Source organism: Thalassophryne amazonica, chromosome 15 (assembly GCF_902500255.1).
Source record: "Thalassophryne amazonica chromosome 15, fThaAma1.1, whole genome shotgun sequence".
Classification (NCBI taxonomy): domain Eukaryota; kingdom Metazoa; phylum Chordata; class Actinopteri; order Batrachoidiformes; family Batrachoididae; genus Thalassophryne; species Thalassophryne amazonica.
Window position 1 is genome coordinate 10064271 of NC_047117.1, and position 27086 is coordinate 10091356.

General features: G+C 39.3%; 1 protein-coding gene across 2 annotated transcripts in view; it reads left to right on the forward strand.

Annotated features, from left to right (window-relative positions):
- The first annotated feature begins 2275 nt into the window (after positions 1–2275).
- The window catches only part of pla2g6 (phospholipase A2, group VI (cytosolic, calcium-independent)), a 57953-nt gene continuing 33142 nt past the window's right edge, over positions 2276–27086 (forward strand). For both annotated transcript variants that reach the window (XM_034187959.1, XM_034187960.1), the window contains exons 1-5: positions 2276–2369; positions 5056–5276; positions 6974–7183; positions 23811–23991; positions 24132–24319. In XM_034187959.1, coding sequence (XP_034043850.1) covers positions 5062–5276; positions 6974–7183; positions 23811–23991; positions 24132–24319 — 794 coding nt within the window. In that variant the 5' untranslated portion in view covers positions 2276–2369; positions 5056–5061. The remainder of the gene's footprint in view (positions 2370–5055; positions 5277–6973; positions 7184–23810; positions 23992–24131; positions 24320–27086) is intronic.

Consider the following 27086-nt stretch of genomic DNA (forward strand, 5'->3'; position numbering starts at 1 on the left):
AGACCAATACATTACAAAATTGTGCAAAATTAGTGACTAAAAACAAAATTGACAACATAAAGTGGCGCCTAATCCACTGCTGTTCCATAGTTTGTTACAAACGCAGTCCACATACGAGTTATTGAATTAGATATTTAGTGTATTGCATTTTTGAAGGTAAGGTCAACAGCATATTGTCCGCAGACTGAAAAAAAGAAGAGACAGTTTTGATTACTTTGTTCTCCATTCCAGCACCGAAAGATGTACATGACTGTAACTTTTATTTTAGCAATGACTGTAACTTTTATTTTGGCAATAAAATTACTTAGAAAATATACAGAAAATCTATGAGTAAGGATAAACAAAATAAAGCCTCTAAAAATGAAGGAGGCTTATTTCCATTGTGGTTATCAAGGATTAAAAAGTATAAAAAGGTTAAATAATGAGGGGTACAACATGAGAAAAAAATTATACAAATTACGAGGGTAGGCTGAAAAGTTCTAAGGCTCACTAAGAAGGAGAAATGCCATTTCAATAAAACTTGGCATGCATTAAGTTAAACTCTTCTGATGACTAAATGTGTTATTTTCTTCCAGGTTGTGAGGTAGTTTGTGGTTCATAGCCAAGTTTGAAAGTTCGTGGTAGAGGGAAACGGCAAAAATGGACAAAATCTGGCATCGTAGTGTGATTAAGTACCTGCATAAGAAGGGGTTAAAGCCCAAGGACATTCATGCGGATATGGTTGCTACATAAGGGGATGAAGCTCCCTCCATATCTACAGTGCAGAAGTGGGCAGCTGAATTTAAGAGGGGCAGAGAGAGCCTTGAAGATGACCCAAGGTCCGGGCGGCCTGCAACAGCCACAACCCAGAAAACATTGACCTTGTTCATGAAATGGTAATGGACAACAGATGATCGACGATTAATCAGCTAGCAGATGCTGTGGGAATATCCCGTGAGAGAATTGAACACATTCTGCATGAAGAACTTGGAATGTCAAAAGTGTCAGCTCGGTGGGTGCCACGTCTTCTGACGCCTGATCAGAAACACACCAGGCTAGTCATGTCGAAGGTAAACTTGGCGCAATTTGGCCACTATCCACGAGTGTGGATTCGAACTGGTAGATCACCCACCATACTCCCCTGACTTGGCACCCTTGGACTTTCATCTGTTCCCAAACTTGAAAAAAAAACTTGGCTGGGAAGGACTATCGGAGCAACGATGAGGTGATGGCTGCCGTTGAGGACTATTTTGACTCTCAAGATGAAAGCTTCTATGCCAAGGGAATCGAAGCACTCAAGCACTGTTGGAAGAAGTGTGTGGAGTTACAGGGAGACTATGTAGAAAAATAACCCTGAATTTGTTCAATTCAACAACTGCATCATAGTCAGCCTTAGAACTTTTCAGCCTACCCTCGTACATTTTAAAAACATAAATAATTTCAGATAAAGATCGGAAGGAAATCATTGAAAAAAGATACAGTTATATATACATTTCTTGACTTAAAGTAACATTTGTCTTTGCATGTGGCTGTTTTCACTACGATAAAAAAAATCTACATTTTTATTACCCCTCTCCCCGGTATAAGGGTGATTCTTTAACTACGGGCACTATTGGCCTTGTAAATGTAATTTCCACCACACCATTGCCTTACAATATAAAGCTCCTTGGGGCAACTGTTTGTTGTGATTTGGCGCTACATACATGTGCTCTGATGTCACTGTTTATCTCCATAGAAACTACCCAAACAATCTTTCACACAAACTGTTTAAAGGGACATTACAGTGTTGTGGTGGAAATTACGGCAATAGTGTGGGACAACTACATTTTGTTTAAAAGAAATCACAACAGTTGTATGACATTGAATACCACAATTATGTTTTGATTATTTTACTGATATTTTATTGAGATATTTTAAAACATTAGAAAAAACGTTTCTTTACCATTCATTTTTATCATTGAAGATCAAAAGTCTGGGTGTGGGACAAGCACAAAACGGCAATATTTGCATATAATGATGATGAAAAAGGGTGAAAAAGTCATCATAGACTACTAGAACAAATTTCTTAACACACTTTCATTGTAAAGATAACTATAAAAGTGTGAAATTTTCCCTTTTTTCTGTTTTTCATACAATATGATCAAAGGACATAATAATTCCCCGTAGTCTAAGAATCACCCATAAATAACAAATAAAAAAAATAAATAATATCAATAAGTGTCTCCTTTAAAACAGTCGAAATGCCCGCCCATTTAAACCGAGCTTTCCTCTTCTCGCGCTCTGATTGGACTGGCTCACGTCAGTCACGATGATGGGTAGCAGGGTTGGTTGCGGCGTTGGTTGTTGATGTCTCCGTCAGAAGTCGGCAGCTGGAGGACGAAGGCTAAGAGGTGAGAACTCACAAAAAGCCCGTTTTACAAATATTTTATGCCACCATAGACGCACTGGTAGCGAAAGTATGGATTCTGCCAACGTTTGTTACCTTTTGTGTTTTTAAATGAGTTGGAGGGGGTTCATTAGTAGGTTTTTCTTGTCGTTTCTGATAACGAAAACTGGGTTAGCCACAAGCATGAATCACGTACTCCTCGTCGGAGTCAAGGAACAGAAACAAATCTCACAGAGAAATAAGTCAAAAGATGACTGGAACACCTCCAGCCGTGGTTACTTAGTTATTTCGTGGAGATGCGAAAGTTGCATGAGTTAGCATCAGCGGTAAATGAAAAATCAGCTGTTTTATAGCACTGTTCATCAAATAACTGTTTGCTTTATGATGGTCGTTAAACACATTTGAAGGCATGACCTTGAAAATTTGCATATGCACTTTCTCTTAGAGTATTCAGTAATTGCAGTAGTGGTGATTATAGTTACAGCCTTATTTAGACATCATAGTAATTTTAGTTACCATTTTTGTCCACAATCAGATTTTGTCTTTGTATTTCCAGTTAAATGTGGTTGGAGTTTTGTAAGTATCCTCAAAGTGCTGCTGTTCTATGTGTGTACGTGTAAAAACGCCTTTGAAAATTTAAGTTTCATTTTCAACTTGTGTTGATTGAGGTGGTTGAGAACAACAGGGCTAAGGTCCTGTGGGACTTTTTTTATATGACACATACTTTGCCTGCCTTCACTGGTCATGTGATCCTTTTTCCTTGCTTTCTTTCTTTCTTTCTTTCTTTCTTTCTTTCTTTCTTTCTTTCTTTTTTTTAATGTTTTTGTTTTTTGGCTCCTGTTCCTTGGTGAGGTGCAGCTCCTTTCCATTTAAAACAACAATTAGAAACATGTTGTTTCTTGGAGACCTGAGAATGATTTATTCATATAGAATCATCTCTGTGTTTTGTAGCTTGGTTAAAAGGTGAATAATATGTCTTTTTTTTAAATCATGGGATTAGTATCAGTTCCAACGCATGATTAATTCCTCTTAGAGTTTGTTCATGTGTTAAAGATTCATTTATTGATTTTTATGTCATGATTCAGTCCATCACACACAAAAAAGTCAGACCTTGCTCACAATTGGATGTGATTACATTTTGTACCTCCAAATACAGCTAAAATGATCAGTTTGTTGATTGTCAGAAACATGGTTGTCCACTATATTCTTAATCCTCTTCAGCCTGGGCAAAATTCTAATGTTTTTTTTTACACATTTTACAAACTTCATGTCTTGACAGTAGCAAGGCTCCCATTTTGACTTAAATGGGAATTGGTCGGTAATTCATGCAGATACAGTTTGTCCACAGTAGTTTCTGTGATGAATGATATGTGCACAACTTAATCATCGGTCTCATCAGACGGTTTCACCATGCAGCAAAGTACAGAAGAGTTGGGAGGGAGAGGATTAATTAATTGCTTCAATTAATTCATGAAGAAAAACAAAAGATAAGCGTTTGACTGCTGCAGCTTTCCAATTATCATTTCCTTTTTCTGTATTTTTAATAGGTTAAACTATGCTCAGGTTTCAGATTGTTGGACTAACAAAGGAAATGAAACACTTCTTTAAGCATAAATTTGACCAAAATGGAACTAATGGTTTAGTTACCATGGTAAGTGGAACTGAGTCTGACTGTGAACAGGGATAGAAAAGTCAAAGTAGACAGATATGAGTCTGTCTGTGTGCTAGTATTTTACATCCTATACCACTGCTGTCAACCACGTCCATTGCCATGGCAACCCCCTATTTCCCCTATTTTGGGTTTATTATTTTAGATCAGAATTTGGTCCACCATGGACAAGCCGCTAGCCTATCGTCGGGCTGACGTGTTCGACAAACTCACTCACACCTGTGTTCGGTTTATGTCTTTGGAAGTGGGAGGAAGGTGGAGCACTGGAGGCAGTCCACACTAACACGGAGAGAACATGCAAACTCCACACAGAAGGACTAAATCGGAAGCAAATCTAGGACCTTCTCACTGGGAGGTAGCAGAACTAACCATCAAACCACCATGTTGACCATAATTACGTCAGTTATCAAGTTAAGAAGATAAGCAAACAGTCTCTTATTGTAACTTCTCAAATTCTCTGTAAGACACTGTGCATGTTTTGAACCATTGGTAAGACAAAATTAACTGTTTCAAAGCTTCTGCCTTCACCTCAGCAAAGATGTGGTGGTGTTTTGGATGTTTTTCAACTTTAACTTATCAAAAGAAAATTGAGAAGCAAACTCATTATAGCCAAATGCCCAAAGAAAGTGCCACTATTTCACATTGTTAATTTCTTTCAAAATTATTTGATGAATCAGCCTGTTTATGCATCCCCAAGTTGTACACATAATATGGCTCTAGAATCTACAATTTTCACTTCCTTAACATTTTTAACATTTTTTTCTGTTTTTATATTATATTTTGTTTAAAAAAAAGAGTTCATTCTTTCAGTGTTTCCATCCTCTCCCTGTTTTTAGTTTTAAATATTGCATTTTTGAAACTAAACTCAAGATTAACAACTGCTCTCTTTAACAATCATGATTCTACTCTGTCATGTGTTTGTGATAAGATAAATCAGTAATTGCTATAGAACAGGATGTGGTAGACTAACTTATTCAGAGACTGTGCTGAACATCACATAAGTCTGTGATTTCTGTCCCAGGTAACAATGCAGTTTCTCGGACGGCTGCTTGACACAGTCTCTTCAATCTCAACCGTGTTCTCCAACCCTTACCGCGTCCGTGAAGTGCCCCTGATTGACTACAGTGGAGAAGGCAAAATTAAGCTGAAGCTTGATGGACGTATGGTTCTGTACAAAAATGCCTCCTGCCAGTCATGGGATTGTGTGCTTATGTTCCCTGAAACTTCTACCGTTGCTCTGAGGTGAGCATTGTTTCAGATTGTGTAAATTTAGACAGACACTTAAAATAAATAAATAAAAATGAACAACAACAACAAAAAAAACCCTTGGTCACAAACGTTGACTTCATTGATATAGAATACAACTTAAGCCAATACAGCATTCACATGAATGAGTCAGCATTGACACATTTAAGTCAAATTAAAGCAGGAAGGTGTCACATTTACCTGATTACCAGAACTCAAATGTTGACTCCGTCATGACTTTCTCATCTATCTTCTTTTACCATCAAATTGCAACCAGTAAATGTCTCATGGTGGCTCCATGAAAACTTCCTTTGCATTTGCTGCTCCATCATCATACTGTCCCGAATCAAAAAAATTCATTGATACAGAAAATTATAGAGAGAATCAATATTAGAGAATCAAGAGGTTGCTGGACAGAATTGTTTGGTGATGATGATGTCTTTGTAGGATAATGAAGGTCCAAGTCTTTAGGGTCCAGGTGCTTCTTATCTTATTGTACTGTTGAAAGACTTGAATGATAAACAGTGACCTTAGGCGACTACTGGGTGTCTTGGGGACTAGGTCTCTTTAGTTACTGCTGAAGTGACTTTGTGTCAATTGAGCAGTTACAGCTCAGATGAGGAGTATCCTTTGCATTCTGAAGGAACATCAGCTATGACATTTTAGATATTTGGTGCATTTCTCTTTTCACGATTCCAGCACAGCATTGCCTCAGTGTTGAGGACCACAGTGGTTGGAGAAGGTCAAGGGAATACACAAATTTGATGTGCCTGCTGCAACTAGATGTTTATTTTTGAGAGGTGGGTATGGATCAGTTGTCTGTCCGGTTGGTTGCCATCCAGGACCTGTGGTGGTTCTATGGTGTGGTGGGTGTGCCACCAATGTTTGCCCTCAAATTTGACTTGCCATATTGCTAGTAGAGCAGGTAGCTCTTTGGGATTGAAGCACAAGTACAAAGATAAAGGTGCAGGTTTGACTCCAGGTGTGTGCTTCAGAGTATGTTTTTGTCTTAGGACAAGATATTTAATCTGCATTGTCCTTGTAAAGCCAACTGTAAATGGGTACTGGCCTTAGCTGGAGAAATATTTGACTTTTTTTTAAACATAACAAAATTAAATATAATAAAGAGAATAATGTGAATAACAATTATGTCAGTGGTGTGAATTTGCTCCTTTGGTCCCTGTGTGGTCTGTAAACTATTTCACATGGGCGCTGTGGATGTAAGCAGTGCTTTGGAGACTGAGGATAAAAACTTTGATTTCTGAACAGCAAATGTCAACTATCTTGGTTGGGCTGTGGTGGTGGTGGCTGAATGAAATTCTTTTGGCGGTGAGTGTAACAGTCCCTTCAAGCCCTACTCTTGATCCAGTTCTTCTTCTTCTCTTCTCTGTTTCGCATTCTGTCAGTATATATCCGTAATATGATGCGCACAATGAAAATATAATCATTTAAAAAGTGTGCCGCTGCTAATTTGTGGCCATAAATGGTTCCAGTTTCACATTGTAAATGTTAATGTTGACATGTAGTGCCCCCCCTACTGGTTGCTTGGAAATCACTATATTTATCACCCGTTACTGGGTGCTTGAGGTGCTCGTTGGCATACGAGTATATGATATGAATCTTATGCGATGCAGCGTGCTTCCTTAGAGATCTTTAGTCAGATTTGGCTTTAATCTGTCCTCTGTATATACCAGGTTGTTTCAGGTGGGGTCACAGGAGGATGCCATGAACTGGTTCCCACAGTATGCTCTCAAGCTTCGGCCCTTCTATGAGACACTTCCTCTGAAGCCTGAGACCACCCAACCGATCGTGGACTGTCTCCGTAACCACCCGGACTGGAGCTCCGCCCATATCGCAGTCGATAGGGGCTTGAGGGAATGCCTGAAACATAACTATGTCCAGAGGTACACAATTATGACAAGTTTGACACACTTTGACTGTGTGAAGAGTTTTTATTGTTGCTTCTTCTTGTGCATTAGTGGGAAAAAATATTTTGAATTAATGCTATCTAGCTTTGTGATGCCACTGCGTGTCTGGCTAATCTAATCTATTCACATGATTGCCACATCAAATTGTCAGTTTTCTGCCTTTTGCTTGTCAGAATGAAGTCTTCAGTATTTTCTATAATTTGAATGGTTTATTGTGTGACGTATGCAGTCAGCTGTAAAGTTGGTGTGCGGCGTAGGAACACAAACGTTTACAGATTACAGTAGCTGATGCATTAAACAATATGCCCAACCATTGAAACAGTTAAATCACTGCTGTCATCTCTTGGATTTGTTACTCTAATGCACTGAAACATTATCAGACTCCCAGGAATTTGTGATGGTAGGATTTCAAAAACCATATGGATTTGGATCACGTGTGATTGCATCAGACAAGCTTGAACCCTCGTGGGCATGCGAGAGTTTTTTCACGCCTGTCGGTTACGTCATTCACCTGTGGGCAGACTTTGAGTGAGGAGTGGTCCACCCCTCCCGTCGGAATCCCTTTGTCTGACAACTTGCTGAGAGACTGGCGCTTTGCTTTATCAAAATTTTTTCAGAACCTGTGAGGCACATCGAAATGGACACCATTCGAGAAATTCAGCTGGTTTTTGGTGAAAATTTTAACGGCTGATGAGAGATTATGGAGTGTTACTGTCGCTTTAAGGACTTCCCACGGAGCGGGACGTCGCGCCGCACTCGGAGGCACCGTCGTCAGCCTGTTTCAAGCTGAAAACCTCCAAATTTAAGCCTCTGTTGACCCAGGACGTTGTGAGAGAACAGAACTTTCAAAAGAGGTCGGGATCAGCAGTTTATCCGGACATTCCACTGTTAAAGGAGATTTTGTAATGAAAGACGTGCGGACGGATTGACGGATTGGCGTGTTGGCAGGCAGCCGGCGCGGCGCGCCGCCACAGGAAAAACGCCTCCGTTGGAAGCCTTAAGGACAAGTTGGAACATGTCCAGCTGTTAAACAGTTTCTCAGATACTCAACTGAAAGCCATCAAAAGCCGCCTGGTTTTTACAAATGGTTATCAACACGGAGGTGTTTTTTCGTGTGGCGGCACGCCGCGCCGGCTGCCTGCCGACGTGCGAATCCGTCCACACGTCTTTCATTACAAAATCTCCTTTAACAGTGGAATGTCCGGATAAACTGCTGATCCCGACCTCTTTTGAAAGTTCTGTTCTTTCACGACGTCTTGGGTCAACAGAGGCTTAAATTTGGATGTTTTCAGCTCGAAACAGGCTGGCGACGGTGCCTCTGAGCGCTGCGCGATGTCCCGCTCCGTGGGAAGTCCTTAAAGCGACAGTAACACTCCACAATCTCTCATCAGCCATTAAAATTTTCACCGAAAACCAGCTGAATTTCTCGAATGGTGTCTACTTCGATGTGCTTCACAGGTTCTGAAAAAATTTTGATCAAGCAAAGCGCCAGTCTCTCAGGAAGAAGTCAGACAAAGGAATTCCGACGGGAGGGGTGGACCACTCCTCACTCAAAGCCTGCCCACAGGTGAATGCTGTAACGGACAGGCATGAAAAAACTCGCGCATGCGCACGAGGGTTCAAGGTTGGCTGATGTAGTCGCACGTGATTCAAATCCATATAGTTTTTGAAAAAAATAAAAAGGTACGTTACTTTTCTCACAGACCTCGTGTGTGTGTGTGTATGTGTATATATATATATATATATATATATATATATATATATATATATATATATATATATATACACACACACACACACACAAGGTCTGAGTGGTGGATTGCCCTCGCAGAAAAGACTCAGCTTTATGCTGATAGGTGACTACAGAGGGTTCTACGAAGCCCCAAAGACAGTGTATGGCCCCTCCTACCAGGTCCAGAGTCCCCTGCGCAGCACCAATGGCCAGGTGCTTCTCACAGACAAAGCGTCTATTCTGAGCCGCTGGTCGGAACACTTTCAGACTCTCTTCAGCGCCGACCGCATAGTACAAGATTCTGCAATCCTTCGCATCCCCCAACAACCCATTAAACCAGAACTAGATGACTCTCCATCCCTCGCAGAGATTACGAAGGCCACAGAGCAGTTGAAGAGTGGCAAGACTGCAGGAGTTGATGGTATATCACCAGAGATTTGGAAGCATGGGGGCCCCGCGCTACTCGCCAAACTCCATGAACTCCTCATCTGTTGCTGGGAGCAAAGCAAGCTACCACAGGATCTTCGCGATGCAGTCATTATCACCTTGTACACGAACAAAGGGGGAAAGTCTGACTGCTCTAACTACAGAGGAATTACTCTGCTGGCCATCCTAGGCAAGATCCTGGCTAGAGTGCTTCTAAACAGACCTGTTCCCTCCATAGCAGAGGACCACCTCCCAGAGAGTCAGTGCTGTTACAGAGCCAACAGAGGCACTACCGACATGGTGTTCGTCCTTCGGCAACTCCAGGAGAAATGCCGGGAGCAGAACAGAGGGTTGTACATGACGTTCGTTGACTTGACGAAAGCTTTCGACAGTGTGAACAGAAAGGGCCTATGGCAGATAATGAAACGCCTCGGCTGTCCACCTAAGTTTCTCAGCATGGTCATCCAGCTCCATGAAGACCAGAATGGCCAGGTTCGATACAGAAACGACCTCTCTCAGCCTTTCCCCATCACCAGTGGGGTGAAACAGGGTTGCGTGCTTGCACCGACTCTCTTCAGTATTTTCTTCAGCATGATGCTCCAGCAGGCCTTTGAAGACCTTGACGATGTCGACGGCGTCTACATACAATTCCGCATGGATGGCAACCTGTACAATCTGAGGCGCCTGCAGGCCTACACAAAGACACAGGAGCAACTAGTCCGAGAGCTGATGTTTGTTGATGATGCAGCACTTGTTGCACATACTGAACCAGCGTTACAGCGCCTTACTTCCTGCTTTGCAGAAGCCACACAGCTCTTTGGACTTGAAATCAACCTGAAGAAGACTGAAGTGATGTATCAGCCTCCCCCCAAGGAGGATTACCACCCACCTCACATCACCATTGCCGAGACACGGCTGAAAAATGTCCACCAGTTCAGCTACCTGGGATGCACCATCACATCTGACGCCAAGATCGATAAGGACATCGACAGTAGGCTGGCTAAAGCAAACTGCGCATTCGGCAGGCTCCACAAGTGGGTGTGGAACAACAAACACCTGAAGAAAGGCACCAAGATTGCTGTGTACAGGGCAGTCGTACTTACAACACTCTTGTACGGCGCTGAGTCGTGGGTTACCTACCGCCGCCACATACAACTCCTGGAACGCTTTCATCAGCGCTGTCTCCACTCCATCCTCAACATCCATTGGAGCGACTTCGTTACAAACAACGAAGTTTTGGAGCAGACTGGGATCATCAGCATTGAGGCAATGCTCTTGAGAATACAGTTACGCTGGGCTGGACACCAGAATGGAAGACCATCAAAATCAATTTTATTTATATAGCGCCAAATCACAACAACAGTTGCCCCAAGGCGCTTTACATTGCAAGGCAAAAGCCATACAGTAATTACAGAAAAACCCCAACGGTCAAAACAACCCCCTGTGAACAAGCACTTGGCGACAGTGGGAAGGAAAAACTCCCTTTTAACAGGAAGAAACCTACAGCAGAACCAGGCTCAGGGAGGGGCAGTCTTTTTTTTTTTTTTTTTCTTCTTTATTAGAAGACAAAGACAACATGACAACATAAAACAAGACAGGCATTAACGAGCACTGGCAACAACGGTAATATAAAGAAATAAATGCATGGGGATAATAACCATATAACATAAAACAATACAGACATGATACACAAGGAGGTATATATACATATGCATACATATATACACATACATACATACCCACATGCACACACGTCTACAAAACACATCTGTGTATATTAATAGCAATAATCATAACAACATCAATCCATACCACAGCAACAACAACAATGATTAAACAACCTTTCAAAATAGTGTGACATTGATTATTGCGTTGTATCTGACCCATTCTTTTTTTTTTTTTGTCTGTGTGTGGGTCTCATCTTGTATGGTGCATTAAAAACATTGTGGAATGTAGTGCATTAAAAACACAGACATAAATGTAGGGTTAGAATGGACAGGATCCTTGAATGTGCAGTGTTTTATTTTTAATTATCTTTAATGTATATATATTAAATATATATATTAATTCAACCTGTCCTTGTGTTGTTGTCACTATTAGTATTTCATGCAGCCGTTAATCATATAAGAAATCATAAAATCGCATGCATACATATACACACACATATCATGTCATATATCATATGAAAACAATTCTAATAATATCAATAATTATTATATTACCATCAATAATGAATACATAAATAGCCTAAATTTTTTTAATTATATACCCAAACATATATACATATACACATACACACATATCATATAAAAATAATTATAATAATATCAATAATTATATTATTGTCAATAATTAATATATAAATAGCCTAAAATAAAAAAAAAATTGTATACATATGTATATACATATACACACACATACAACTGGTGTGAGGTTATGAGAGAAAAGTTATTAATATTGACCAGATGCCAGTGGGCTCTGTGAGGGGGGTAGAGGCGAGTGTGCTGTCAAGAGTGACGTGGTTTTGATTTTTTTTTTTCCTCTCTCTCTCTTCCTTCCCCTCCCTTTTTTTCCTTTTTCTTTTCCTTTCCCTTCCCCTCTCATTTCCTTCCCTTTCCTTTCTCCTTCCTTCCCTCCTTCCTTTTCTTTCTTCTTCCCTCCTCTCCAAAAGGAAACTAAAACAATACCAGGTCAGTTAATGTTGAGTGGGAGGGTTGGGATTCTGCTGAGTCATTGTAGGGAGGTGAAGAATATTGCATTGTGATGAAATCTGTGAGAAGATTTCTCCAATAATTGATGTTTATACGGTTTCGTGTCTTCCAGTTCATGAGGTTAGTTTTCTTGGCGATGGTTAGAGCTATGAGAACCAGTTTGAAATCTATAGTTTTTTTGGTAATTACTGAAGTGTCCCCTAGCAAGCAGAGTGCAGGAGATAATGGGATGTGGCAGTCTAGCAAGGATGAAAGTGTCTGTGTAACCTGTTCCCAGAAGTGTCTGATGGGGGTGCAGTGCCATGTCGCATGAATGTATGTGTCTGTGCAGTTCTCTGTGCAGTGCATGCAAATTTCTGATGTGAGTCCCATTTTTGATAACCTTTCCCCCATGTAATGTGTTCTATGCAGTGTTTTGTATTGTATCAATTGTAAATTTGCATTATTAGTCATAAAATAAATATTTTTACAGATGTGATTCCAAAAGTTGGCATCGGGAGAAATTGACAAGTCATTTTCCCATTTGGATGTCGGCAGAGATATTTCTCGAAGAGGTTTTAAAATAATTTTGTATATTTTGGAGAGTAATTTTTTGGATGAAGATAAATTAATTGTGATATTACAGGTGATAGTTGTAGATTTGATGATCTGAAATGTATTTTTGTTTGTAGAATTGATTTTAATTGCAGGTATTTCAGGAACTGATTGATCCCGATGCCAAACCTATGGATCAGGAGTGGAAATTGTAAAAGTTCATTGGAATTGAAGATATGGTTAATGTGAGTGATACCCTTTTCAGCCCACATGTTAAAGTTAAGTGATTTTTTATTATTTACAAAGTCCGGGTTATTCCACAGCGGAGTGAAGTTAGATGGGGCAAGAGTGGAATTAGTGATTTGGTGGAATTTCCACCAGGCTGTCACGGTGGAGGCTATTATGACTGCGCTGAAACATGTATGGTGTTTAATGGACTTTGTAATAAAAGGAATGTCTGATATGTTTGTCTTTGCACAGAGTTTGTTCCAAGTCTAGCCAGATGATATCAGATTGGGTAGGGTGTGTCCATTTATATATGTATTGTAGCTGGTTTGCCAGGGAGTATAATTGAAAGTTTGGTGCTTCTAGACCTCCTTGAAATTTATTTTTTTGCAGAGTAGTTAGTTTTATTCTTGGTGGTTTGTTTTTCCAATAGAAATGGGAAATGATTGAATCTAATTTTTTGAACCAGGTGGGTTTGGGATTGATTGGAATCATTGGAAATAAATAGTTTAATTTAGGTAATATATTCATTTTTCCGACTGCTATTCTGCCAATTATGGTAAGTGGTAAGTTATGCCAGCAGAGTAAGTCATCTTCTATTGTTGTCAGTAATGGTGTAAAGTTGAGAGCGCTCAGCTCTGACAGCCTGGAGGATATCTTCACTCCTAGATAAGTGATGTGATCTGTGCATAAGGGAATGGGTGACTGCTGGATTACCACATCCCGATAACTGTTAAGTGGGAGAATGGATGATTTATTGCATAATCAGAGATTTGGGAAAATGACTGAATTGTTGTAATTACTTCTTGTGGAGAGATTTGTGGATTTTGAATTAAAAGTAAAATATAATCTGCATATAATGATATTTTATGACTTTGGGTTGTTTCAATACCTTTGATGAGTGGGTTCTGACGGATTGCTGCTGCCAGGGGCTCAATAAAGATGTTAAATAATGATGGAGAGAGTGGACATCCCTGCCTAGTCCCCCTGTGCAATGTGAAACGTTGTGATGTTAGTCCATTAGTAGTGACTGTGGCTGATGGTGATGTGTAGAAAATCTTGATCCAATTCATAAATGAGTCCCCAAAGCCAAACCTTTGCAGCGTAGTGAGTAAAAAATTCCAGTTAACCCTGTCAAATGCCTTTTCAGCATCCAGGCTAACTATGAGTGTGTCTTTTTGTTGTACTAATGAGTAATGCATTAGGTTGTATAATCTGCGGGTATTGCTGGATGATTGTCTTCCTTTGATAAAGCCTGTTTGGTCAGGGTGAATAATATATGGTAGGACTTTTTCAATTCTGAGGGCTAGAGCTTTACTGATGATTTTGAGATCTACATTGATGAGTGAAATTGGGCGATAATTTGATGCCAGGGTGGGGTCTTTATTGGGTTTGGGGAGAAGTGATATGAGAGCTGTGTTCATGTGTGTTGGGAATTTGAGATTTTGTTTTATTTCGTCTATTGTTCTCATAAATAATGGAGATAAGATTGACCAAAAGTGTTTGTAGAACTCAGCAGGGAAGCCATCAGGTCCTGGTACTTTATTGCTGGGCATTAAGTTAAGAGCGGAGTAAAGTTCTTTTTCTGAAATGAATGAATGAATGGATTTATTCGGCACACACACAAATCCGAAAGAACAGAAACATACCAATAATATGAATGTTATATAAACAAGCCTGTGAGTCCGAAAGGGTGTGGGCAGAAGCAAAGCTTATCAACGCCCACCCCTGCTAGAATGAGTCCAACAATTATAACAGTCATAACAACATATACACAAATTCACAACACACTACATATCAACACAGACATACACTTCAATATTCAATTACATTTCAATTCATGTATAAGTATGTTATGTATAAAGCGCCAAATCACAGCAAACTTGGCCCAAGTCACTCCATATTAACCCTGCCGACCCCCAGAGCAAGCACTAGGCAACTGTGGTGAGGAAAAACTCCCTCTTAGGAAGAAACCTCAAGCAGACCAGGCTCTAGGGGGTGACCCTCTGCTTGGGCCATGCATATATACCTGTATACGTACATACATACACACACATATACATATATACACACTCACATATATACCTATATACATATACACTACATATATATATACACGCACACATGTATACATACATATTGACTGATTGATCATTTATTTTGAGTTTTAAAAAATAAGCATTTCTTTGACATCTACATTTACCCACATTGGGTTGAAAAGAACAGGAGATACAAACATACACGCATACATACCCGTGCACTTAACCCGAAAAGGGGTGGGATGAAGACGAACTTATTTAATCCCACCCCCAAATACCCATACGTTATTACGACTGAGTGTGACCAATATTCCTTTTTTTATTACTATGTAACTGATATCATATATTAGTGATGAGTATCTATAATAATAATGATGATAAAAACAATTCCCACCATAATACACAGTAATAATGACAATAATTATTGTCAATCAAAAAAATTATTTTTTTTCTATTATTATTATTATTATTATTACTACCATTTTTTTTTTTAAATTGCTATTGATATTGCTGGTGTCAGTCCTTAAGCCATTTTCATATGTCAATAAATTCCCCACATTTACTCAGAAAATGACTATTTAAAAGGACTATTCTTGTGTGTGTCGATGGTAATTCTCTCTCTCTCTCTCTCTCTCTCTCTCTCTCTCTCTCTCTCTCTCTCTCTCTCTCTCTCTCTATATATATATCTATATATATATATATATACACACACACACAATTATGCTATATTCGTTTTATTTTATTAATTTAATTACCTTAACTTTTTTTTTATTAATTTATTATTATTATTTTCTTTTTCTTTTTTTTCCCCCTTCCCCTCCTTCCCCATTTGTCATGTGTGTGGTGCATTAAAAGATGCAAAGTATTTTGTAAACCTGCTGCCAGAGAGGGGTCGCCCCCTGACACAGGTCCACCCTTTGCTGAATGTCCTAGGCTCTGCATTAAAAGACAAGGTTTTGGAGTCTGCTGGCAGAAGGGGGAGACCTTTGAGCAACAGACCCCCACTTGCCGACCCTGATCTGGTGATAATGATGTAAATGATGTAAGAGGGGGAAACAAGGAGGAAAGAAAAGGAAGTCTTTTTATGTATCAATAAACTTGCATATGTACATATTTATATAAATGTAAACATAAATATACATACCGTATTTTCCGGACTATAAGTCGCACTTTTTTACATGTTTTGGCCGGGGGTGCGACCTATACTCCGGTGCGACTTATAAATGAAAAATATACCGGTAGGATCTCAATTAATTTACTGTAACAAAACAATTTTACGTGACAGAGTCGATCTATGTTTTAAAATGGCCACCAGAAAAGGAAATGCAATGCATCATGGACACTGTAGTATGGCGGCCGTCCTATAAGTCACGCTGGTCGCGATAACCAATCAGAGAACAGAACGTTGGACGCGTATTCCTCACCTCACCCACAGCGTGTGAAGCAGACGAACATGGTGTTTATTCCGGGACGGCTAACAAAACAGCTTCAACCCTTGGATATCAGTGTGAGCAGAGTGTTTAAGTTGACGCTGAGAGCTGCGTGGGAGCACCGGGTGAGCGACGGCGGAGGATTAGTGTGTGCACTTGGAAGGAGCTGGCGTCGAAGATTGTGAATAGCGTTTGAAGCAGACGAACATGGTGTTTATTCCGGGACGGCTAACAAAACAGCTTCAACCCTTGGATATCAGTGTGAGCAGAGTTGACGCTGAGAGCTGCATGGGAGCACTGGGCGACGGCGGAGGATTAGCGTCTCCACTTGGAAGGAGCTGGATCGACAACGCTGGGTGGTCATGAGCTGCGCAGGTAGGTGCTGCATGGTTCGGCTCGCAATGTGGTCCGCAAAATACAAACATCTGTAGGTAAAATGCAGCTCACGAGAGGGCACTCAAGGCTTGTGTGACTGTTCCTGCGACTTCTGACTACCATAGAAAAATAAAAATTTCAACGTTACTGATAACTTAACAAGACAACGGAGAAGGCCCGAAAAAATGCCACCAAAAAGAAAATCATACTCTGCAGATTGTAAGTTACGACTGGTGAAATATGCATCTGAAAACGGTAGCCGTCACAATATTATCATCTGAACTTTTCATGTTAACATACCTGTATGTCCATGGGACTTATAGTCCAGTGCAACTAATTTATGGTTTATTTTTCTTTATAATGATAAAGTGGCTGGTGCGACTTATACTCCGGTGCGACTTATTTATGGTTTATTTTTCTTTATAATGGATAAAATGGCTGGTGCGACTTATACTCCGGTGCGACTTATACATACATATACATACATACACACCCACATATACATACATATTATACATACACACACACATACATATATATATATACATGTTTCCCCCTCTCTCTAAGTTATTACCATCATCACCATACTTCTAGCATTTCAGCTACAGGATCATGATGTATAAAAATAATACTTTTGACCATGGTTACGACACCGGTAATAACAGGTATTATGCAAATATGTTAACATCTATTATATTAACAAACATATAGTAAGATTTTATTATCATTTTTTTTTTATAATATTGTTTACAATTATGGCTATGATATATATATATATATATATATATATATATATATATATATATATATATATATATATATATATATATATATATATATATATATAATTAAATTGATGTACAGGATAATTCCAGGTATTTTATGAAAGTTTGTGTGTCCTAGCGAGACCTCTTCTATTGCTGACAAGGCAAAAAAGCAAAGGTAAATTAACTAGAAATAAACTAAAAAGACGTGACGATCACGCACCTCTCTCCTCATTCATGTATTTCAACAGAACCATTTCTTTGTATCTTTTTTTTGAATTGATGGATGTTAGGACATCGCTTGAGCTGAGGTGCCAAACTATTCCACAGCTTAATGCCACACACGGACACACAGAAACTTTTCCTGGTAGTTCTCACTGCCTTGACTTTAAAGTTACCACATCCCCTCAAGTTATAGCTTCGTTCTCTCTGGGTGAAGAGACTCAGAATATTACTGGGTAATGAGTTTTTACTGGCTTTATATAATAATTGTGCAGTGTGAAAATTAACCAGATCTGGCATTTTCAGCAATTTGGATTGCAAAAATAGACTATTTGTGTGATCAAGATATCCTACCTTTATAGATGATTCTTATTGCCCGCTTTTGGATTATACAGAGGGGATGTAGCAAACTTTTGTAATTGTTACCCCAGATTTCTATACAATATGTTGTAGTAAGTAAGGAGAGATTAAAGAACAATACAATAAATATAATGCATTATGATCCAGAAAATATTTTGCTTTGTACATAATAGAGACATTCTTGGAAACTTTTTTTATGTATGTGGCTGATATGAGACTTCCAGCTTAATTTACTATCGATGGTTATCCCTAAAAATTTGACTTCTGACACTTTATCTATTTCGACACCGTCTATATTTATTGGTAAATTAGAATTGACATTATGATTTCCAAAAAACATGACTTTAGTCTTTTTTTATATTTAGGGATAATTTATTAATATTCAACCAAGTTTTCAGCTTAATTAATTCACTATTTACCACATTAATAAGTTTGCTATAGTTATCACTGGAATAGAATATATTGGTATCATCTGCAAATAATAATAATTTGAATAATTGTGACACATTAAATATGTCATTTATATAAAGATTAAAAAAATGTGGACCCAGTATGGATCCCTGTGGGACCCCACAAGGGATGCCCAAACATCCAGATTTAAATGCACCCATCTGCACAAACTGATGTCTCTCCGTTAAATAGCTTTGAATCCAGTTCCAAGCCGCTCCCCTGATACCATATCTTTCCATTTTATTGAGTAGAATTGAGTGATTGTGTCAAACGCTTTCTTTAAATCAATGAATATTCCAACTATATAGCTTTTACTATCTAAGGTGTTTGTAATCTCTTCTATTGCTTCAATTATTGTAAGTGAAGTTGACCTACCAGACCTAAACCCATATTGACATTCGTTAATTGTTATATTTTTCTATAAAGGATCCTAACCTGTTGTTAAAAAGCTTTTCTAAAATTTTGGAAAATTGTGGAAGTAGAGAGACCGGTCTGTAGTTTGTGAAGATATGTTTATTTCCATTTTTGTATAGTGGAATAACTTTTGCCATCTTCATTTTGATCGGGAATGTCCCAGTTTGAAATGACAAGTTACATATGAGTCAGGGGTTTTGATATGCTTTTGATTTTTACTAGCTTCATATCGATGTCATAACAGTCAGTTGAATTTTTATTTTTACATTTATTAACAATATCTATTATTTCGGCTTCACTAACACTGGAGAGAAACATTGTGTTTGGATTGATTTTTATGAGTGATTCCTGCTCCTTGTTACAACCATCGGGAATTTTTGCTGCCATGTCAGGTCCAATATTAACAAAGAAGTTATTAAAACCATTAACTATGTTATACATATTATAGATGTCCTTGTTCTTATCAATAAAATAATTTGGATAAGAATGACCTCTTACCTTATTTTTGATTATAGTGTTAAGAATTTCCCAGATTCTCTTTGTCATTTTTATTATTATTTAATAGATTGGTATAATATAATTTCTTGCTGGCTCTGATTATATTAGTTAGTTTGTTTTTATATAATTTATATCTATGTTCAGATTCTTTTGTCTTTAGTCTAACAAATTGTCTGTATAATGTATTCTTCTTTTTACAAGCATTTTGTAGACCTTTTGTTAGCCATGGACTTTTGGTGACAGTACTGTTTTTGTTGACTTGGCATATTGGACAGTTTATCTCATATATAATATAATATATCTCATATTATTATTAGATATTATCAATGAAATTGATAATTCTAATGCATTTGTTTGTTCTATGTTAAGCTTTGGTAAATGAATGTTGTTGAGAAATTGATTTATGTCTTCTTGACTTGGGTTCAAATCAGAGGCTTACAAATTTGTGTAATAGTCTTGGAATATTTTATTTATTTCTTGTGGAGCACTGGTTGGCTCCCCTGCTGAGCTCATGATGGAATTTATTGTTGTTTTTTCTTTATTTCTTTTTATTTGGTTTGCTAGGTATTTGCCGGATTTATTGCTATGGTGGAATGATTCTTGTCTCAGTCTATGAATAAGGAATAGATTTTGTTTTAATTATTTCATTTAGCAAAAGTTTATTTTTTTCTGACTTCTCGGTGTATAATTTCAGTTGGTTTTGTTGCGTTAATTGTCTCCAATTCTTTAATTTTCATTTCTAGCTGTGTTTGTTTTTCCTTTTCTACTTTCTTTTTATAGGCAGAGAATGATATTATTTTACCTCACAGAACGGCTTTCCAAGTTTCCCAGAGTATTGTTGGTGAAGACTTTGGGGAGTCATTTATTTCAAGGAAAGATGTCCACTCTCTCTTAAAGTAACTGTCGAACTCTGAGTCCTGTAAAAGAGATGTGTTAAAACGTCATTTGCTAGAGCATTTCTGAAAAGCAGGCAAGTTCCAAGTGAATATTACAGGGGAGTGGTCACTGATGGTGATTGGATATATTTGAGATTCGGAAATATTGGGTATGATTGAGTTGCTTGTTAAAAATAAATCAATACAAGAGTAAGATTGGTGAACTGATGAAAAAAATGTATATTCACAGGCATTTGGGTGTTGAAGCCTCCAACCATCACCAAGACCAAAATCACTCATGAACTGCTGTATGGTTATAGTAGAATGCCAAGGTTTATTTGAGGTTTTTGATCTGTCTATTGATGGGTTAATGACTGTATTGAAGTCACCTCCTACAATTACTGGGCAGTGAGAATAATTAGAAATAGATAAAAATAGATTATGAAAGAAGGAAGGATCATCGGAATTCGGACCATAAATGTTGACAATTGTGATTGGGTTATTGTTAATGGAAATGTTGATGATAATAAAACGCCATTCTGGATCTGTAATTGTTGTGTTAAGACTAATGAATTTTTTTTTATTTAGTAGGATACATACTCCTCTTTGTTTTGAATTATATAGAGAAGAAAAGGAATTGGTAAATTGTGAGTTTTTTAAACTATGTTGATTTGAATGGGTGAGGTGTGTTTCTTGTAAGAGACAGATGTCTGAATGAATGCTGTATAAATAATTTAGAACTTTAATTTTCTTTGCCGGAGAGCCAACCCCCCGAATGTTCCATGTTACAAATTTAAGATGCATAATTTGTTATTTTTATGGTAATCTGGAATGCTATGTGTGTGACTAGGTCTGCAAGCGTGTGTGTAAGAATGAGACTGTGATGTATGTGCATGTGTGGTTTGGAGCGCAATAAATGTTGAGAAGGGGAGAAAAGGGAGAAAAAAAAATGGAGACATCCACAGACATACAATAACGTGAACGTGAATGAGATAGGTGCATGGTATATACAGTGTGATAAGCGCGGTGCAAATAGATTTAGCTTCTGGGTAGAAAGAGTACGAAAGAAAACACAGGTGGTAATGTTAGTAAAGCCAGGGTGTAATGTTTTTGTCTCTAAACAGTTGTCTGTCAATGTACAATTTGTCAACTGTGATGACTGCTTTTTTACCTTGCTTCATCATGTCCTTGCGTATGGGAAATAACTGCTTGCGTCTGCGAATGATCTCTTGCGGGTATTGGTCATTAAGTCCGTAATTGGTCCCTTTCAGCTGTCTGCCTTGCCTTTGGACTAATTCTTTTTGTTTGAAATGTTGAAACTTCACGATAATGGGCCGGGGTCGGGTGGAGTTGGGGAGCTTGCGTCCTAAACGGTGCACACGGTGGAAAATGATGTTGTTGACAGTATCTAGTGGGAGTTTGAGTTCTTTAATCAAGAAGTCTTTTGCCAGTTTTTCGGGGTCGTCGATGTGTGGGTCCTGAATGCCCGTGAAAATCAAGTTGTCCCTCATACTGCGTGCTTGTAGATCCAGGACAGTTTCATTCATAGTTTTATTTTCGGTCATGAGAGTGGCGAGCTGGGTTGAAACAGTGGAGAGTTGGTTTGTGAGCGAGGTGACTGTGTTTTGTAGTGATGCGTTTTCCTTAGTGAGAGATTCGATTTGATGTTGACTGTATTCTAAACTGCGGCGAAGTTCTTGGAATTCTTTATGCAGGAGTTCAGTCAGCGCGACTCTTGAGTCCAGAGAAGATAATCGCTCCTTTATAGATAGTAAAAGGTTCGTCATTTCTGGGCTGTCCGATGGTTTAGCAGGAGAACACTGAGGTGAAAGATCAGATAATGATGAAGCGGATTCTACCATGTGTGGTTTTTTTAGCCTTTTGAGTACGTCCCATGATGCAGAGTTTGTTGAAATATTCGTCAGTGTAATCCTCCAGGTGCTCTAGTCCTGTATTGTAATCCAGATTGTGTAAAATGGCACAGAATCGGATGAAGAGAATAAGAACTTGATGGGAGAAAAAAAGTTTGTTGCTGTTTAGCTAGCAGCAGCGCGCCGCTCGTTGTTTAGCTAGCAGTAGTGCTGTTTCATTTCAGCGCCGAAACACCTCGTTTCTGCTGCAAACTGCACTCCCTTCAACCAGGCTCAGGGAGGGGCAGTCTTCTGCTGGGACTGGTTGGGGCTGAGGGGAGAGAATCAGGAAAAAGACATGCTGTGGAAGACAGCAGAGATCAATCGCTCCCATTCTACTCTTAAAAACCCTAGGAACTACAAGTAAGCCTGCAGTCTGAGAGCGAAGCGCTCTGTTGGGGTGATATGGTACTAAGAGGTCCCTAAGATAAGATGGGACCTGATTATTCAAAACCTCATAAGTAAGAAGAAGAATTTTAAATTCTATTCTAGAATTAACAGGAAGCCAATGAAGACCCACCTACCCAAGATTGCAATGTATGGAGAGCTGTCCAGTGGCCACCGGAACGTAGGGGCTCCAAAGAAGCGCTACAAAGACTGCCTAAAAAAAAAAAGACCCTCGCCGCCTGTTGGATCAACCACCGCCAGTGGCCCTCTATTGCTGCTGACCGGGACGCCTGGAGACATCGTGTCAACCAAGCAGTCTCCTCCTTCGAAAGTTCACGCAGCGATGGCATCGAAGAAAAGAGAAGAAGAAGAAAGAACCGTGAGGTCAACACCACACAACCCTGATAAGACCTTCCCTTGCAGCCGCTGTGGCCGGGTCTGTCTGTCCTGCATTGGACTAGTCAGCCACCAGCGAGCCTGCAACAGGCGCTGACGTCCTGTCGCCCAGTTTCTGGTAAAATCTGATGCAGTAGCGCTGCTCCAGTCATTATATCTTTTTCTTGAAATGAAAATCCACCGCACGCACAACACATGTCCTCACACAATGGCTGCTTACCAGGAAATGATGCAATCGACACGCATGAAAAAGTTCACGCATGCGCACGAAGGTTCAAGGTTTGCTCATGCAAGCACACGTGATTCAAATCCATCAGGTTTTTGCAAAAAATAAAAAGGTCCGATACTTTTCTAATAGACCGTGTGTGTGTGTGTGTGTATGTGTATATATATATATATATATATATATATATATATATATATATATATATGTGTATATATGTGTATATGTATGTATATATGTGTATATATATACACACACACTGGTAGACGTATTTGTTAAATTAATTGTTGAAGTCTCGTCTCATAGTTTGACAGTCCATTCTGATCTCTAAGGTATTTGAATGCACAAACAAGAAACAAAATGTGACTTTTCCACTTGAGCTGTTCTACAAACATAAAGGGACTCTGTTGTCCATCTCTCATGTTTTACCAAATTAATGGTTTTGGTGTTTAATTATGATTTGAGATCAATAACTACCAATGAAGAAATTAGCCCACATCACTTTGATATACTTTTGCTTATATAAAAGTTTATGCTGTAAAACATCCAGATGAGCACGACTCTGAGTGCAGGAGGAATTTTCCATGTTGCTTTTCACCAAAACGTAACAACTCATATGTTTGTAAATCCAGTCAGATCAATAATCGAGATGCGTCTGGTCAGACGCCACTGCACCTGGCGTGTGATCGAGGTGATCTGGTATGCATGAAGGAGCTGTTGGAGAAGAGCCAGGCTCACACCAATGTCAAAGACGTCAATGGAGACACACCGATGCACTACGCCGCCATGCAGGAGTCTTCTGCCCTCATCCAGGTGAGACGCAGCAGTCGGTCATGTTATATGCACCAAAGTTCAGTCTGGTGGCTGACGTCTCTGTTTCTGAGCTGTCGTGTCACCCATATCATTTCTACTCCTCTCATCGATGTGGCATCTCCTCTTTTACTCCCGTCTAGATCCTGTGCTCGCGGATGTGCACTGGGATGAATGAGCTCAACAACAACGGGGAAACGGCACTCCACGTGGCCTGTCGTTTGGGCCAAGTAGAGGGAGTCAAAGCACTCCTGGGGGGCGGGGCTAGGTGTGACATTATTGGAGGCTTCAGCTACCCCGTTCACACTGCCATGAAGTACAACGCGAAGGCGTGAGTGGATGAGTATTTAGCTCTTGGAGCCGTTTTCTGCCACCAATTGCTTTCAGTCTAATGTAGCATTTACGAGGCTCAATTGAAAAGTTTTGAGCCTGACCCAGAAACAAGAGGGCTTGGTTCTCCATCTTTTGCATTATGAGAAACCAACATTTCTCAAGAATGTGTGAATTTTTGAAGCAAAAGAAATCCTTTTTTTTATTTTTCTGGGTCAGACACAAAAACTTTTCAGTCACACCTGGCTTGTTCTGTTATCTTTGTAGGTCGGAACAACCAAGCAAACTTGAGCGTTTTTGCCTCAAAGAACTGATGAATTTCACATCTTTCAGAATTAAGTTTATAAACATTTTTATGTACATTTCCATGGCTCTTCTGAAATATTGGAGCAATGGTGTTGTGCCATCATACTTGTTTTCAGAATCAGGGTGTTTCTTATTTTCCCCAGTGAGTTTTGATAACTTAATAAAAATTCCACTGGTTTCAAGCCTTGTGGCGTTGCTTTACCTGGCACCATTGTTCTGTGAAATCTCCTGCATCTTGTTCTATCTTCACAGTGCAAGACCTGCATTGCATTAGTTGGTTTTCCTCCAACACAGAAAAAATAGACCCATCGCTGTAATTGCCTGAAGAGGAAGACGCTCAGTGCTCTGCTGACCTTTGGCAGAGAGGGGATTCCTTGGTGTTAATTTAGTCTCAGATTTTGCATAAGCAAAGAGAATGTTATTGACAACAAGAAAAGGTGGGAAGTGATCCCCTGACCTGACCCAGTGCTAACCACTAAGCCACCGTGCCACCCATATTTGTGATTCCAAAAATTAAAGACTTTCTGCTATTATCAGAATAAAGCTTAAAGCATTGTGACGAAAAGTAATGTGACAAAAATAAATCTATAATTTTAAGATTGCTCATAATTTTTTTTCAATGCAGTGCATCGGGTGATTTGCACACTACCCAGAGGTACAGCATCATCATACTCTAAATTTCTGGGGCGATCCCTCCCCCTGAGACTGCTGCCATATCAATAGATCTCTAAAGCAGAGCACCCATTGCTGGTATGATACCTGATTTGTATATGCGTTTGGCACAAAAAAATTGGATACCCAATCGAGGGAAGAAAATGGGTGTATTCTGTGGCAAAGTAGCATTTTAGAACACTGTAAGCAATCTGCAAAGTTTGAAACCTGTCAAAGTTTGTGATGTCAGGAGGACAAATCATGATCCACAAAACATGAATAATCAGATGTAATTTGTGTGGATAAGGGTTAATGCTGTATTTAGCAAAAGCCAGGGCATATGAGCAGAATGAGCACTGAGAGGATGGATTTTGTTCACAGTGGGGAGTAATCATGAGTATAGGGGGAGGTGTACAGCCCCCTGAGCAAAGAGAGGAGCAGTGTGATGGCAGGTGACTGTGGACATGTTGTTAAAACTTGCAGTGGTAGAAACTTACTGTTCTGGGAGTAGAAGCCTCCTCATTATCTTCTGCAGTATAAAGTCATAGCATGCAACAGATTTCACGCTCTTCAACAGGACTCAGGTGTGAGATGTTAATACGTATATTTTAGCTTTGTGACAAAGTCAATCAATCAGTTTTTTTTATATAGCGCCAAATCACAACAAACAGTTGCCCCAAGGCGCTTTATATTGTAAGGCAAGACCATACAATAATTATGTAAAACCCCAACGGTCAAAACGACCCCCTGTGAGCAAGCACTTGGCTACAGTGGGAAGGAAAAACTCCCTTTTAACAGGAAGAAACCTCCAGCAGAACCAGGCTCAAGAAGGGGCAGTCTTCTGCTGGGACTGGTTGGGGCTGAGGGAGAGAACCAGGAAAAAGACATGCTGTGGAGGGGAGCAGAGATCGATCACTAATGATTAAATGCAGAGTGGTGCATACAGAGCAAAAAGAGAAACACTCAGTGCATCATGGGAACCCCCCAGCAGTCTAAATCTATAGCAGCATAACTAAGGGATGGTTCAGGGTCACCTGATCCAGCCCTAACTATAAGCTTTAGCAAAAAGGAAAGTTTTAAGCCTAATCTTAAAAGTAGAGAGGGTGTCTGTCTCCCTGATCTGAATTGGGAGCTGGTTCCACAGGAGAGGAGCCTGAAAGCTGAAGGCTCTGCCTCCCATTCTACTCTTACAAACCCTAGGAACTACAAGTAAGCCTGCAGTCTGAGAGCGAAGCGCTCTATTGGGGTGATATGGTACTATGAGGTCCCTAAGATAAGATGGGACCTGATTATTCAAAACCTTATAAGTAAGAAGAAGAATTTTAAATTCTATTCTAGAATTAACAGGAAGCCAATGAAGAGAGGCCAATATGGGTGAGATATGCTCTCTCCTTCTAGTCCCCGTCAGTACTCTAGCTGCAGCATTTTTAATTAACTGAAGGCTTTTTAGGGAACTTTTAGGACAACCTGATAATAATGAATTACAATAGTCCAGCCTAGAGAAAATAAATGCATGAATTAGTTTTTCAGCATCACTCTGAGACAAGACCTTTCTGATTTTAGAGATATTGCGTAAATGCAAAAAAGCAGTCCTACATATTTGTTTAATATGCGCTTTGAATGACATATCCTGATCAAAAATGACTCCAAGATTTCTCACAGTATTACTAGAGGTCAGGGTAATGCCATCCAGAGTAAGGATCTGGTTAGACACCATGTTTCTAAGATTTGTGGGGCCAAGTACAATAACTTCAGTTTTATCTGAGTTTAAAAGCAGGAAATTAGAGGTCATCCATGTCTTTATGTCTGTA